This window comes from Carcharodon carcharias, chromosome 3 (genome assembly GCF_017639515.1).
Source record: "Carcharodon carcharias isolate sCarCar2 chromosome 3, sCarCar2.pri, whole genome shotgun sequence".
Taxonomy (NCBI): domain Eukaryota; kingdom Metazoa; phylum Chordata; class Chondrichthyes; order Lamniformes; family Lamnidae; genus Carcharodon; species Carcharodon carcharias.
The window spans coordinates 88,855,011-88,870,844 of NC_054469.1; the positions used below are offsets into that span (position 1 = coordinate 88,855,011).

At 40.9% G+C, this 15,834-nt stretch overlaps 1 protein-coding gene across 3 annotated transcripts in view; it reads left to right on the top strand.

Moving 5' to 3' along the window:
* The window catches only part of cul1b (cullin 1b), a 133,150-nt gene extending 117,860 nt beyond the window's left edge, over positions 1 to 15,290 (top strand). For all 3 annotated transcript variants that reach the window (XM_041184152.1, XM_041184154.1, XM_041184153.1), the window contains 2 exons: positions 9,862 to 9,975; positions 14,645 to 15,290. In XM_041184152.1, the coding sequence (XP_041040086.1) occupies positions 9,862 to 9,975; positions 14,645 to 14,725 (195 nt within the window). In that variant the 3' untranslated portion in view covers positions 14,726 to 15,290. The remainder of the gene's footprint in view (positions 1 to 9,861; positions 9,976 to 14,644) is intronic.
* Positions 15,291 to 15,834: the final 544 nt, after the last annotated feature.

A 15,834-nucleotide genomic window follows, 5' to 3' on the forward strand; every position in this document is an offset into this window, starting at 1 on the left:
CAGTGGGAAAACTTTTTGCTGTTTGGAGTCATACATGGCACAAAGGAAAATGGTTGCGGTTGTTGAAGGTCCATCATCTCAGTTCCAGGACATCACTGCAAGAGCTCTTCAGGATAGATCCCTAGGCCCAACCAGCTTCAGCTGCTTTATCAATGACCTTCCTTCCATCATAAGGTCAGAAGTAGGAATGCTCGCTGATGATTGCACAATGTTCAGCACCATTCGCAACTCCTCAGACACTGGAGTAGTCCATATTCAAATGCAGCAAGACCTGGATGATATCTAGACTTGGGCTGAGAAGTGGCAAGTAACATTCTTGCCACAAGTGCCAGGCAATGACCATCTCCAACAATAGAGAACCTAACCATTGCCGCTTGACATTCAATGGCATTACCATCGCTGAATCCCCCACTATCAACATCCATTGACCAGAAACTCAACTGGTCTAGCCATATAAATACTGTGGCTACAAAAGCAGGCCAGAGGCTAGGAATCCTGTGGCAAGTGACTCACCTCCTGACTCCCCAAAGCATGTCCACCATCTACAAGGCACAAGCCAGGAGTGCGATGGAATACTCCCCACTTGCCTGGATAGTGTAGCTCCAACAACACTCAAGAAGCTTGACACCATCCAGGACAAGACAGCCCACTTGATTGGCACCACATCCATAAACATTCACTCCCTCCACCACTGATGAACATTGGCAGCTGTGTTTACCATCTGCAAGATGCATTACAGGAACCCTTTAGTAGCCAGACACAATTTGTTAAGCCGTGTTTTATAATCAGTGAATGTGTGTTTAAAGTACAGCAAATCTGCAAATTAATATGTTAATTTCAGTTTTTCCTTCTAATTAAAAAAGAGAGACCCTTTTAGTGGAGTTAAAAAAAAAAATCACTACTTGCACAAAAGCAAAATATTGGGTGCTGGAAATCTGAAATGAAAACAGAAAATGCTGAAAATGCATGGTGATATGTCACAGACCTGAAATATTAACACTGTTTCTCTCTCTACCAGGCCTGCTGTTTGTTTCTAGCATTTTCTGTTTTATTTCATTTTTCTTGGACATTCTTTCTCTAGCCCTCTGCCTCAGCTCATCTACCGCTGAAACCCACAGTAATGCCTTTATTACCTTGAGACATTTACTCTCCTATTTTCCTGGCCGGCCTCCACCCTCCATCATTCGGCCTTTATAAGTTTGAACCCACCCAAAATTTCGCTGCCTCTGTACTAACTTGCCATAGAAGGAGTACAACGAAGGTTCACCAGACTAATGTCTGAGATTGTGGGATTGTCCTGAGAGGTGAGATTGAGGACACTGGCCCATATGCTCTCGTTTAGAAGGATGAGGTGATCTCGTTGAAAAATACAAAATTCTTACATGACTCAACAGGGTAAATTCAGGAAAGATGTTTCCCCGGGCTAGGAGGCCTAGAATCAGGCGACGCATTCTCAAAATAAGAGGTAGGCTATTGGGATGAGGAATTTCTTCACCCAGAGGGTGAATCTTTGGGTTTCTCTACCCCAGTGGGCTGTGGAGACTGAGTTATTGAGTACATTCAAGACAGAGATTGTTGGATTTCTAGTTATTAAAGTTATCAAAGGATATGGGTATAGTGTGAGGAAAATGGCTTTGAGGTAGAAGATCAGCCATGATCTAGTTGAATGACAGAACAGGCTCGAGGAGCTGAATGGCCTACTCCTATTTCCATTGTTTCCCTCACTAAGTCCCATTCACTAATCAGCCATATGTTTACTGAACCTACATTGGATCACAGTCTGACAATGCCTCATTTAAAATTCTCATCCCTATTTTCAATCCCTCCATGACTTTGCCTCTACCTATCTCTAACCTCCTCCAGCCCTGCAACCCTCGAACATCTCTGTATTGTTCAATTTCTGATCCCTTGCAAGTCTCTGATCCTCCAGCCTGCCCCCAATCCCCTTTACGAAGCAATCTACCTCTGATCAAGCTTTTGGCATCAGTCCTAATATCTCCTTATGTGGCTCAGCATCAAATGTTGTTTGATAACAGTACTATAGAAATGCAAGCTGTTTTTGCTGAAATCTGACCAGCCATATAAAGCTATACCAACTCCCCTCTTATAACGGACTTGCTGCCTCACTACTAACTTTTTTGGAAAGATAAGCTTAGATAATGAGACTTGTGATGAAAAATGTTCAGACAGGTTTGGGCTACATGATTGTTTCTGTGCTGTATAATTGACTTATTGCTGTAACTTTCTAAGTTGAATCTTAAAATACTGTAATGGAAATTAATTTCCTGTGAAGGCAAATTCTGTTCTCCTAGCTAAGCAAATCTAGAAAAGTTCCAACCTGAAAGGCTAGCTTTCAAGCATATTCTCAAATTTATTTTACAATTTTAGTGGATCTTATTTTATGTGGATTTTATTTACCTACTGGTAGTACAATTTTAATGGGGATGCACAAACAGAGTTGGGAGTATATGTACACAAATCTTGTAATCTGGCAGCACAAGTTGAGAGATCCATGAAAGCATATGGGATCATTGGCATTATAAACGGAAGCAGAGTACAAAAGGAAGTTTTGCTAAACAAGTAGTTGACGCCTGACTAGCACGTTATGGAGTGCACTTTTGGGCATCATACTTGAAGGATGCTGAGAAGATTTACTAGAATGGCACCAGGGATGTGAGACTGCACCTACATGGAGAGATTAGAGAAGCTGGGGTTCTCTTAGACCAGTGAAGATTAGAGGCATATCGAATAGAATTCTTTGGCTACTTGCAATCTGTATGAATGACTTAGATGAGGTGGCCAAATATAATGTATGCAAGTTGCTGATGATACAAAACTAGGTAGGAAAGTAAGCTGTGATGAAGACTCAAAGGGGTTTAATTGGGTGAGTGAGAAAGTGGCAGGTGGAGTATAATATGGGGGTAGAATAGAAAAGCAGAATATTTTTTAAATGGTGTAACGTTAAATGTTCTATTTGGTGGAATAGAAACTAGAAGCAGGAGTAGGCCATTCGGCTGCTCGACCATTCAATGTGATCATGGCTGATCCTCCATCGATGCCATACTCCCGCTTTCTCCCCATACCCATTGACACCTTTAGAGTCTATAAATCTATTTCCTCCTTAAGTATATTCAGTGTCCTCCACAGTCTTTTGTGGTAGAGAGTTCCACAGGTTCACCACCCTCTGAATGAAGAAGTTTCTCCTGATCTCAGTCCTAAATGGCCTATCCCATACCCTGATACTGTGACCCCTTGTCCTAGACCTCCTAGCCAGAGGAAGCATCATCCCTGTATCCAGTCTGTTCAGCCCTGTCAGTATTTTATAGGTTTCAATGAGATTTCCTCTCATTCTTCTAAACTCCAGTGACTACAGGCCCACTTGGCCCAATCTCTCCTCATATGACAATCTTGTCATGCCAGGAATCAGTCTAGTGAACTTTCGCTGCACTCCCTCCATGGCTACTATATCCTTTCTTGCGTAAGCAGACCAAAACTGCGCACACTACTCTAGGTGTGGTCTCGCCAAAGCCTTGTACAGCATTTGCCTTCCTAACTGCTTGCTGCACCTGCAGTGATTGATGTACAAGGACATCTAAGCCCCTTCGTTCATCAACATTTCCCAACCTATCACCATTTAAATAATACTCTGCCATTTTGTTTTTCCTACCGAAGTGGATGACTTCATACTTATCCACGTTATATTTCATCTGCTGTATGTTTGTCTATTCACTAAACTTGAAGCCTCTTAACATCCTCCTCATCACTCACGTTCCCATCAACCTTTGTGTCGTTAGCAAACTTGGAAATATTACATTTGGTTCCCTCATCCAAATCATTGATATATATTGTGAAAAGCTGGGCCCAAGTACTGATCCCTGCAGTACCCCATAGTCACCGCCTGCCATTCTGAAGAAGGTCCATTGATTCCTACTCTGTTTCCTGTCTGCTAACCAATTCTCAGTCCATGCCAATATATTACCCCCAATCCCATGTGCTTTAATTTTGCATACCAATCTCTTATGTGAGACTTTATCAAAAGCTTTCTGAAAAGCCAACTCCACAACATCCATTGGTTCTCCCTTAGATATTCTGCTAGTTACATCCCCAAAAATCTTCAGTAGGTTTGTCAAACATGATTTCCCTTTCTTAATTCCATGTTTTTTTTAATTCATTCATGGGATATGGGCTTTGCTGGCTGGGCCAGCATTTATTGCCCATCCCTAATTGCCCTGGAGAAGGTGGTGGTGAGCTGCTGCCTTGAACTGCTGCACTCCATGTAGTGTGGATACACCCACACTGCTGCTAGGAAGGGAGTTCCAGGGTTTTGACCCAGCGAGAGTGAAGGAACAGCGATATATTTTGAAGTCAGGATGGTGAGTGACTTGGAGGGCAACTTCCAGGAGCTGCTGTTCCCATCTGTCTGCTGCCCTTGTCCTTGAAGATGGTATTGGTTGTGGGTTTGGAAGGTGCTGTCGAAGAGCCTTGGTGAATTCCTGAAGTGCATCTTGTAGATGGTACACACTGCTGCTACTGTGCATTGGTGGTGGAGGGAATGAATGTTTGTGGATGTGGTGCCAATCAAATGGGCTGCTTTGGCCTAGATGGTGTCAAGCTTCCTGAGTATTGTGGGTGTTGAACTCATCCAGGCAAGTGGGGAGACTTGTGCCTTGTAGGTGGTGGACAGGCTTTGGGGAGTCAGGAGGTGAGTTACTTGCCACAGGATTTCTAGCCTCTGACCTGCTCTTGTAGCCACAGTATTTAAATGACTAGTTCAGTTCAGTTTCTGGCCAATAGTAACGCCCAGGATGTTGATTGTGAGGGATTCAGTGATGGTAATGCCATTGAACATCAAGGGCTGATGGTTGGATTCTCTCTTGTTGGAGATGGTCTTTGCTTGACACTTGTGTAGTGTGAATGTTACTTGCCACTTGTCAGCCCAAGCCTGGGTATAGCCCAGGTCTTGCTGCATTTGAACATAGACTACTTCGATATCTGAGGAGTCGCAAATGGCACTGAACATTGCACAATCATCAGCGAACATCCCCACTTCTGACCTTATGATGGAAGGAAGGTCATTGAAGCAGCTGAAGATGGTTGGGTCATGGACACTACCCTGAGGAACTCCAGTCATGTATTGGAGCTGAGATGACTGACTTCCAACAACCACAACCATCTTCCTTTGTGCTAGGTATGACTCCAACCATGGAGAGTTTTCCCCTGATTCCCATTGACTCCAGTTTTGCTAGGGCTTCTTGATGCCACACTCTGTCAAATGCTGCCTTGATGTCACTCTCACCTTATCTCGGGAGTTCAGCTGTTTTGTCCATGTTTGAACCAAGGCTGTGATGAAGTCAGGAGATGAGTGACCCTGGCGGAACCCAAACTGGGCGTCAGTGAACAGGTCATTGCTAAGCAAATGCCGCTTGATAGCACTGTTGTTGACCCCTTTCTATTACTTTACTGTTGATGGTGAGTAGACTGATGGGGTGATAATTGGCTGAGTTCGATTTGTCCTGCTTTTTGTGTCCTGGACATACCTGGGCAATTTTCCACATAGTTGGGTAAATGCCAGTGTTGTAGTTGTACTGGAACAGCTTAGCTATGGGCGCAGCAAGTTCTGGAGCACAAGGCTTCAGTACTATTGTCAAAATATTGTCAGGGCCCATAATCTTTGCAGTATCCAGTACCTTCAGCCATCTCTTGATATCATGTGGAGTGAATCGAATTGGCTGCAGATTGGCATCTTTGATACAGGGGATCTTCGGAGGAGGCCGAGATGGCACTTCTGGCTGAATATTGTAGCAAATGCCTTATCTTTTGCACTGATGTGCTGGGCTCTTCTATCGTTGAGGATGGGGATATTTGTGGAGCCGCCTCCTCCAGTGAGTTGTTTAATTGTCCACCACCATTCATGACTGGATGTGACAGGACTGCAGAGCTTAGATCTAATTCGTTGGTTGTGGGATCACTCAGCCCTGTCTATCACTTGCTGCTTATGCTATTTGGCACGCAAGTAGCCGTGTTATGGCTTCACCAAGTTGAGACCTCATTTTTAGGTATGCCTGGTGCTGCTCCTGGTATGCCCTCCTGCACTCTTTGAACCAGGGTTGAGCCCCTGGCTTGATGGTAATGATAGAGTGGGGGATATGCCGGGTCATGAGATTGCGTTCAAGTACAATTCTGCTGATTCTGATGGCCCACAGCGCCTCATGGATGCCCAGTTTTGAGTTGCTAGATCTGTTCAAAATCTATCCCATTTAGCACGGTGGTAGAGCCACACAACACGATAGAGGGTATCCTCATTGTGAAACTGGGACTTCGCTTTGACAACGACTGTGTGGTGGTCACTCCTACCCATACTGTCATGGATAGATGCATCTGCAAGGCAAGTTGGTGAGGATGAGGTCAAGTATGTTTTCCCCTCTTGTTGGTTCCCTCACCATCTGCCGCAGACCCAATCTAGCAGCTATGGGTCAGTCATGGTGCTACCGAGCCACTCTTGGTGATGGACTTTGAAGTCCCCTGCCCAGAGTACATTTTGCACCTTTGCCACCCTCAGTGCTTCCTTCAGGTGGTGTTCAACATGGAAGAACACTGATTCATCAGCTGAGGGAGGGCAGTATGTGGTAATCAGCAGGAGGTTTCCTTGCCTATGTTTGACCTGATGCCATGAGACTTCAGGGGATCTGGAGTTGATGTTGAGTACTCCCAGGGCAACTGCCTCCTGACCATATACCACTGTGCTGCCAGCTCTGCTGGGTCTGTCCTGCTGGTGGGACAGGGCATACCCAGGGGTGGTGTCTAGGACATCATTTGTAAACTGTGTTTCTGCAAGATGACTATATCAGGCTGTTGCTTGACTAGCCTGTGAGATAGCTCTTCCAATTTTGGCACTAGACCCCAGATGTTAGTAAGGAGGACTTGGCAAGGTTGACAAGGCTGAGATTGCCATTGGAGTTTCCGGTGCCCAGGTCGATACCGGGTGGTCCATCCAGTTTCATTCCTGTTTTGTGACTTTGTAGCATTTTGTTACAACTGTGTCTTGCTAGGCCATTTCAGAGGGCATTTCAGAGTCAACCACATTGCTGTGGGTTTGGAGTCATGTGTAGGCCAAACCAGGTAAGGATGACAGATTTCCTTCTCTAAAGGGCACCCCAGATGGCTTTTTACAGCAATCGACAATGGTTTCATGGTTATCATTAGACTTTTACTTCCAGATTTTTATTGAATTCAAATTCCATCATCTGCCATGGCAGAATTTGAACTCAGGTTCCCAGAGCATTACCCTGTGTCTCTGGATCACTAGTCCAGAGACAACATCACTATGCCATCACCTCCCCACTTTGCTGACTTTGTCTAATCCCATCGACATTTTCTAAGTGTCTTGTTATCATATCCTTTATAATAGACTACAGCATTTCCCCTACCACTGACATTAGGCTAACTGGTGTGTAATTCACTGTTTACTCCCTCCCTCCTTTTTTAAATAGTGGGATTACATTTGCCCCCCTCCAATCTGCTGCAAATGTTCCTGAGTTTTGAAGATGACAACCAACGCATCCATTGTTTTCATGGCCACCTCCTTTAGTACCCTGAGATGTAGATTATCAAGCTCTGGGGATTTATCGGCTTTCAATCCCATTAATTTCTCCAGCCCTTTTTTTTTTAGCAATACTAAATTCCTTCAATTCCTCCTCCTTGCTAGACTCTTGGTTCCCTAGCATTTCTGGAAAGTTATTTATGTTTTCCTCCGTGAAGACAGAACTAAAGTAGTTATTTAATTGCTCTGCCATTTCCTTGTTCTCTATTATAAGTTCTCCCGTTTCAGGCTATAAGGGACCTACATTTGTCTTCACTAATCTTTTTCTTTTTACATACTTGTAGAAACCTTTACGGCCAGCTTTTAAGTTCCTTGCAAGTTTACTCTCATACTCAATTTCTCTCCTTTTAATAAATCTCTTGGTCCTCTTTTACTGAATTCTAAACTGCTCCCAATCCTCAGGCTTGCTACTTTTTCTAGCAACATGAGATGACTCCTCTTTGGATTTAATTCTATCCTTAATTTCTTTTGCTAGCCAAGGTTGGGCTGTTTTTCCTGTTATGTTTTTGTGCCAGAAAGAAATGTATAACTGTTACAATGCATACATTCATTCCTTAAATATTAGCCATTGCCTATCCCCCGTCATGCCTTTTAATGAAGCTCCCCAATATTTTTTACCCAGCTTCCCTGTCATCCCTTCGTAGTTTTCTTTGTTTAGATTTAGGACCCTAGTTTTGGATTGGGCTACTTCACTTACCATCCTAATAAATAATTCTATCATGTTATGTTCACTGTTCCCTAAAGGACCCTGCACAACAAGATTATTAATTAACCTCTTCTCATTGCACAGTACCAAGTCTAGGATAGCCTGTTCTCTAGTTGGTTCCTCGACATACTGGTCTAAAAAAAAATTTGTACAAGCTCCAGGAATTCATCTGCCACAGAATTATTGCTAATTTGGTTTGCACAGTCTATATATAGATTAAAGTCACCCACGATTATTGTAGCACTCTGTGACCTGCATCTCTAATTTCCTGTTTAATGCTATCCCCTACCTTGCCACGACTCTTTGGAGGCCAATAGACAACTCCCACTATGTTTTCTGCCCCTTGTTGCTTCTTAGCTCCACCCAGACTGATTCTACATCTAGATTTTCTAAGCCAATATCCTCTCTCACTATTGCACTGATTCCATCCTCAACTAACAATGCCACCCCACCTTTTTTTTGCCTTACTAAATATCGAGTACCCTTGGATATTCAATTCCCAGCCTTGGTCACCCTGTAGCCATGTCTCCATAATCGCAATCATATTGTACCCATTTACATTTATTTTCACTCTTAATTTGTCTACTTTATTGTGAATGTTCCATGCATTCAGCTACAGTGCCTTTAGACTTGTGTTTTTAACATTTTTACACATCCCTTTTTGTACTATTGCCCTATTCACTGCTAGCCCTTGTTTCCTCTGCCTTCCACGTTTGCATTCTACTTTTCTGTCTTTAATTCCTATCTTTGTCCTATCTTTGTTTCCTTCTCTTGTGCCTCCCCGTTCAGGTTCCCATTCCCCTGCCAATCTAGTTTAAACCCTCCCCTACAAGTGTTAGCAAATACCTCTGTGGGAATATTGGTCCCAGTCCTGCTGGGGTGCAACCCATCCAGCTGGTATAGGTCCCATCGTCCCCAGAATCAGTTTCAATGCCTCAGGAATCTAAATCCACGCACGCACCCCCCCTCCATCTCTTCTGACAATGTTCCTTCTGTGCAGCAACATGAAAGCCCCCATGCAGGCTGTGCACAAGTTGGCTGCTTTAAATTACCATGCAAAAAAATTTAAAGGGGCCATGCTCGTAAATAAATTGCCCATGCACTCCACACAGAAGAAATAAAGGGAACATTCTCCACTCCTGTTTCTTATGTAAAATTATGAAGAACTTTGATAGAATAAATAAAGAGGAGAAGGATCAGTAACCAGAGGACATATTATTTACAGCAATTGACAAAAGATGCAGTGGTGAGTTGAACAGACACTTTTTGTATGTACACAGTAAGTTATGATCTGGGACGTACTCCGTGAAAGGCCGATGGAAGCAGATTTGGTAATAATTTTCAAAAGGAAGTTGAATAAATATTCAAAGGGGAAGTTTTAGCAGGGCTTTGAGGAAAGGGGAGGGCACTGGGATTTCTGTTCAAAGACCTGGCACAGCAACACTGGGCAATTAACTGCCTCCTGTGCTATCTCATTTTATGGTTCTAATCTGCAGTTAAATCTTGGAACAAGTGGTGTAATCTTCCATTCCCTGATATTCTTTCTATCTCCAAGGCTGCAATTGTGCGAATAATGAAGATGAGAAAAGTTCTGAAACATCAGCAGTTACTGGCAGAGGTACTGAATCAACTCTCTTCCAGATTCAAACCTAGGGTCCCAGTCATTAAGGTAGGTTCATCAAATATATGTATTTGCGTGCATACTAACTATACTTAATCAAAAACTAATATTAAAATATGTGTAAGGGCAGTGGAGGTGGGCAGTTGCAACCAATTTCTCTTCTGCCCAGCCCAACCCCTCCACTTGTCGTGCAGTTTTTGCAGCCTTCCTTCTTGGAAGTAAAATGTAACTGTTATTGATGAGTTCTATATATTAAAAAAAAATCAAACTACATTTTTTATGGCTCTCATTAAATTTTGGAAACTCTGGAAAATTACTTAAAGATTTCTAGGATGGGATTGTTTAGAGATTTCAAACATGGGTTATGCATAGTTAGATACAGAACTATTTAAAATGTAAAACTACATTTTGCAAAATTGGTATCTTTAGAGGTGACAAAACCATGGATATAAGTTGTTACTTTTTATAAAAGCCTGGCTCAAAAAGCAACTGCAAGTGAATAAAAATTCTCAACCTGTTGGCTACGTTAGACAACCAGCTGTCACAAGGCAGTGCCTGAAAATAATAATGAAGCTGTCTCTAAACCAGATCTTGATTTAATAGAAAAGTGATACCCTACAACCACTGTATGGTCATTCCTTGGTATCTGACATGATGTTATTAGAGTTTTGTGATAAATAAGGGTAAATTGCACCACATGAGATTCAAAGCATCCTGAGCTGACCAAAGGACCTTGCTCTTTGTAATTAGCCTGGAATCGATCCCCTCCCTTGCAAGTATTGCAAATTCTACATTGATAGGACTGTGCATCCTCCACAGATCTGGCTTTCAGAGCATTGACATCAATAGCAAAGTAAGGCCACCAACTGGCCCACGCTTGCCGTTGCCAATAGTCGTAAGCAAAACTTGAATGCTTCCAAATTGATGTGAACTTGCAGCAGAAAACTATGGAAATACAGCCTGGAGATAATGTGATTTTCAATCCCAGAGATGGACATATAATCAGTAGTTGCCTGTAATTGGGGATGACAGAAACCTTAAGCCATTGCTCAACTTTAACTTTAATTTGGAAGCATTTAACAACCAAGACACCTACCATTTTACAGGCTCTATTGGATTCAGCGGTTGGGTCCCAGAGCTTATTGGTTAAGAAAAAAATTGCATGCACTTGAAGGGGTCTCGCAGCTGATCCCAGGACTGTCGAATCTGAGCCTCCGCTCCGCAGCTGCCAATTTGTGCCGTGGAGCTCACGAGCCCAATTGTTCACCCCGCAACCCACAATTTGGTAACCCCTGTACCATGTTTATATGGACCAGCAAATCTGAATACTGAATTGCGATTTGATTTTGGATAGTGGTAAAGGTGCTCCTATTGCCCTTAGTGTGAGTCAACTAAGGAGTGATAAAGTCAGTCATGGTTCTGACTTTGGGTTGCTGCTCATTGATCTGTATTGCAGGTTAAGATTGTATGAATATTTGGTAAGATTCAGAATTTGGCTTGGCTGCAGTGCCTTTCTAGACTTCATGAAGACGAGTCATTTGGACTTGTAGGAATACATACTAGTGAGAAGGAGAAAGAAAATTGAAGAGAAAATAAAGCACAGCAGAGAATACTTGAATGCCATAGCACATGACTTAAAAAAGAATCTCATTAATGATTCTTTGAACCCTGGTGTGAGATCACAACTTTGCAATTATTCCCAGTTAGCCACTGTTCTGAAATAATTACGGTATTTCAGATTTAATTTAAACCGTGAACAGAGTAAATTACTTTCTAAAGACTATAAAATGTATTAATGAATAAAATGTTGACACAATAGGGAATTTCTTTTGAATGATTGCTTTGTTAATATGTCCTTTACTCTTGAAATCATGCAGCTTCTAATTTTAAATTCTTTTATATTTGGTGTGGCAGTGTTGGTTCCTTTTGCTGTTGAATGTTAGAATAGCATTCAAGTTGTCTGTATGCAACTCAAGGCACCTTGTTTCTCTATCTCTACAATGCTTACATTTAACTAGAAAAGTAAATCTAGTACGGAGTGTAAAACCAGTTGTGATTCACTACCGCCATTTTGCTCTATTGCCCCAGATGAATTTCTATCCTTTGTGTGCTAATTGAAGTAAATTTTACAACAGATTGCAATGAGGTTTATCTTCAGTTACATCAGTGCAGTAATAAAAAGTACAGTGCAATTGGAGTCAGATATGAAAAATAGTATTTTTTCATCCTGTCTAGAATTAATATCATTTTGGGATGCTTAAGAATAATTCACAATACAGTATATCTGTGCCCTTCGGGACTGGTAATAGCCATATTTTCTGACCAAAACTAGTCTTTGAGCTCTATTATATTGCTGCTAAATATTTTTTTAAAAATCTTCTGTGACAGCAATATTTGAATATTCCAGAGGTTGGGTAATCATAGGTTTCATACAGATTTCACCTTTGTATTTAAAATTTGTGATTACTTGATACTTAATGATTTTGGCAACTGTTAAACTTGTTGATTAGCTGAGGTTTTGGGTCCTCAAATCTTTTAACATCTAGAGCAAATCAGTTATTCAAGTGATTAATAACTAAATATAAAATTGCCTGGTGACGTGCAGTGAGACAGGATTAATTAGTGACCTCACTGTGAAGGAGCCTCTAGGCACCAGTGATCAGAACATGATAAAATTTCATATTCAGTTTGAGAGTAAGATATGTGGATCTAAGACTAGTGTTTTAAATAGCAAGGCTATGAAGGCAGAATTGGCTACATTGAACTGGGAAAATAGGTTAAAAGTTAGGACAGTAGAGAATTAGTGGCAGACATTTAAGGAGATATTTCATAACACTCAACAAATATATATTCCATTGAAAAAGAAAGACTCAGAAGAATGCACATTGGTGGATAGTATCAAATTGGGGGTAAAAAACATGTGAAGATTAGTGGTAGGTCAGAAGATTGGACAAATTTTAGAATCCAGCAAAGAATGACTAAAAAAATGAGGGAGTATGCAAGCTAGCTAGTTAGAAATATAAAAACAAATGGTAGAGTTTCTAAATCAAGAGGTAAGGGAGAGGGAGGAACTTAAAACAATTACAGGTACTCAGAAAACTCACAACTGAAGGCTGACTAGTCCCCTGATGTCCAGGGTCCTAGGGTCTTAAAAAAAAAGCAGTTGCAGGGAAAATAGATGCATTGGTTGTGACCTCCCAAAATTCCCTAGATTCTGGAAAGGCCCCAGCAGACTGAAAAATCACAAATGTAATTCCTCTATCCAAGAAATGAGGGAGTCAGAAAGCAGGAAACTGTTAGCATAACATCTGTCATGGAGAGAATACTAGAATCCATTATTAAGGAGGCAGTAGTAAGACATTTAGAAAATCATAATGCAATCAGTCAGAGTCAGCATGGTATTGTGAAAGGGAAATTGTGTTTCTCTAATTTATTTGAGTTCTTTTGAGGAAGTAACAAGCAAGATGGATGTAGGGAAACCTGTGCATGAGGTACACTTGGATTTCCAAAAAGCATTTGATTAGGTACCACATCAAAGGTTACTACACAAAATAAGAGCTCATGGAGGTGTTATCTTACGTGGAAAGGTTAAGCAAATTGGGCCTTTACCCATTGGAGTTAGAAGATGATCTTATTGAAGCATATAAGACCCTGAGGAGACTTGACATGGCAGATGCTGAGCGGGCATCTGTCCTTGTGGGGGAATCTAGTCCTAGGGGGCACAGTTTAAAACTGTAATTTAAGACTGAGATGAGGAGATTGTTTTTTCCTCAGTGTTGTTAGTCTGTGGAATTCTCTTCCTCAGAGCAATGAAGGCTGGGTCACTGAATTTATTCAAGGCAGAGTTAGATAGATTTTTTGACACAAGGGAGTCTAGAGTTATGGGGGCAGTCAGGAAATTGGAGTTGAGGCCACAGTCAGATCAGTCACGGTCTTATCAAATGGCAGAGCACGTTTGGGGAGCTGAATGGCCTACTCTTAATTCTTGTCTGTTAAACTGATATACACAGTGCAATAAAATACATTTGTGACAGTGCATTAACTTTGCATTAAACATGTGACAAATGATGTATTCACTTCATGCAAAACATATAAAAAGTATACACATTTATCTGTGTTCACCAAAAATAACATTTGTTTAAAAATCTGACTTAGTTTTACGTCTCATCTTGTGCAACTGAGCTTAAAACAGAAAATGTTGGAAAGGGCAGCATCTGTGAAGAGAAAAACAGTTTGCATTGCAGGTCTGTAACCTTTCATCAGAATCTGAAAGTTAATTCTGTTTTTCTCTTCACGGATGCTGCCTGACCTGCTGAGTATTTCCAGCATTTTGTTGTTATTCCAGATTTCCAGCATCTGCAATTATTTGGTTTTGTAAAACTGAGTTGTTGAACTCCCTGCAATTATATAACAACAAAGTAGTACATAAAATCTATCTGTATTTATACACCCATATGTGTTAAGAGTTCCAACATTTGCTTAACTGTAGACAGTTGCTTTTATTTAAATTATCTGCTAATGTGAAATTATGTGGTGCTAGCTCAGAGTTGTAACTGTAAATCGCCTTCCTTCCAACAAGAGGTTTTTGATTAAAATATTGAATTGGAATTTCTGCACATGTTCCCATTGTCAGACACCTGTTTAATGTATAAAATCTGTACATAAAGGAAGCATTGTATTTGCTTCATACTGAATTATCCTAATTTTTCCTTTGCAGAAATGCATCGACATACTGATAGAAAAGGAGTATTTGGAGCGTGTGGATGGGGAAAAGGACACATACAGTTATTTGGCTTAATATTATAAAAGTGTCCGAATAAAACTTCATTCCTAAGACATACTGGCTTTGAATACAGAGAATGCTATTAGTTTTGTGATAAAGATGGGAATGTAAAAGATTGCATTCTTGAACTCCATTGCAGCCAGTCTGCTGCCCGCTGGACCTCCGGTAACTGTGAGAGTGGAAACCACCAGCCAGTCACATTTACTTTACAGAACTGTTCTCAGGATTGCTACATTTCAATATGTAAATATCGAAAGAAACCCCTAACCTTAATTCAGTAAAGTGATAAAAAAAAAGGAATTGAACCTTCTACATAGGGGTTGCATGCTACTGCCTATCTGCATTTAAAAACCTTACTTCAGCTATACATGGTCACCACTGCTCTGAATGTAAGGGGCAGCAGGAAAAAAAACTAATTTATGAATGCAATGTTGGCAGCACTTTCCAAAAGCATACTAGTGAATTTGAACGAGCCCTTTAGAAAATGTGTAATCTGCATTATCTGCTACAAGAAAAACCATTTGTATAGTGTGGTTCATTTTTTAATGTGTGATAAATAAAATTTAATGATTTCTGTAAATGGTGTGACTTCATTTAACACTTGACCTTTTAAATCTGCCAACAAACTGTTGAGGATACAGAGGTATCTTCACTAACCAGCCCTCAGTGCAACATTCTGAAATATTTATGTAAGAATTGTACATTGTGCTTACGAAAGGAAATTATCTAACTTCAGTGAAACCAATTTATAATGTACTCACATCGACAATGATGTAATGTTTTCTATTATGATGTACCAATTTTTAATGTTTCAGATCACTTTAACTTGCAACTTCAAAGATGCATGAGGGATGGGCTGTTTTTGGATTAGTAAATGGACATAAGATTTGTGCACTTCAGCCTTTCTATTAATCATCCTCTTCCCATTTGTTTTGTTGCTGTAAACTCTGCTGAAATGGAATGGTTGATCATGAGTAGCCATCTAAGCTTGTTACACATGAAATGTTGCAGGAAAATCACCACATTGAGTTGATGTTTGACTTTGGATGTAATTCTCACAAGATGCAGCAGTGCACTGTTTTTATGATTAAATACTTTCCACAGAGTAACTAACACCTTTCAAA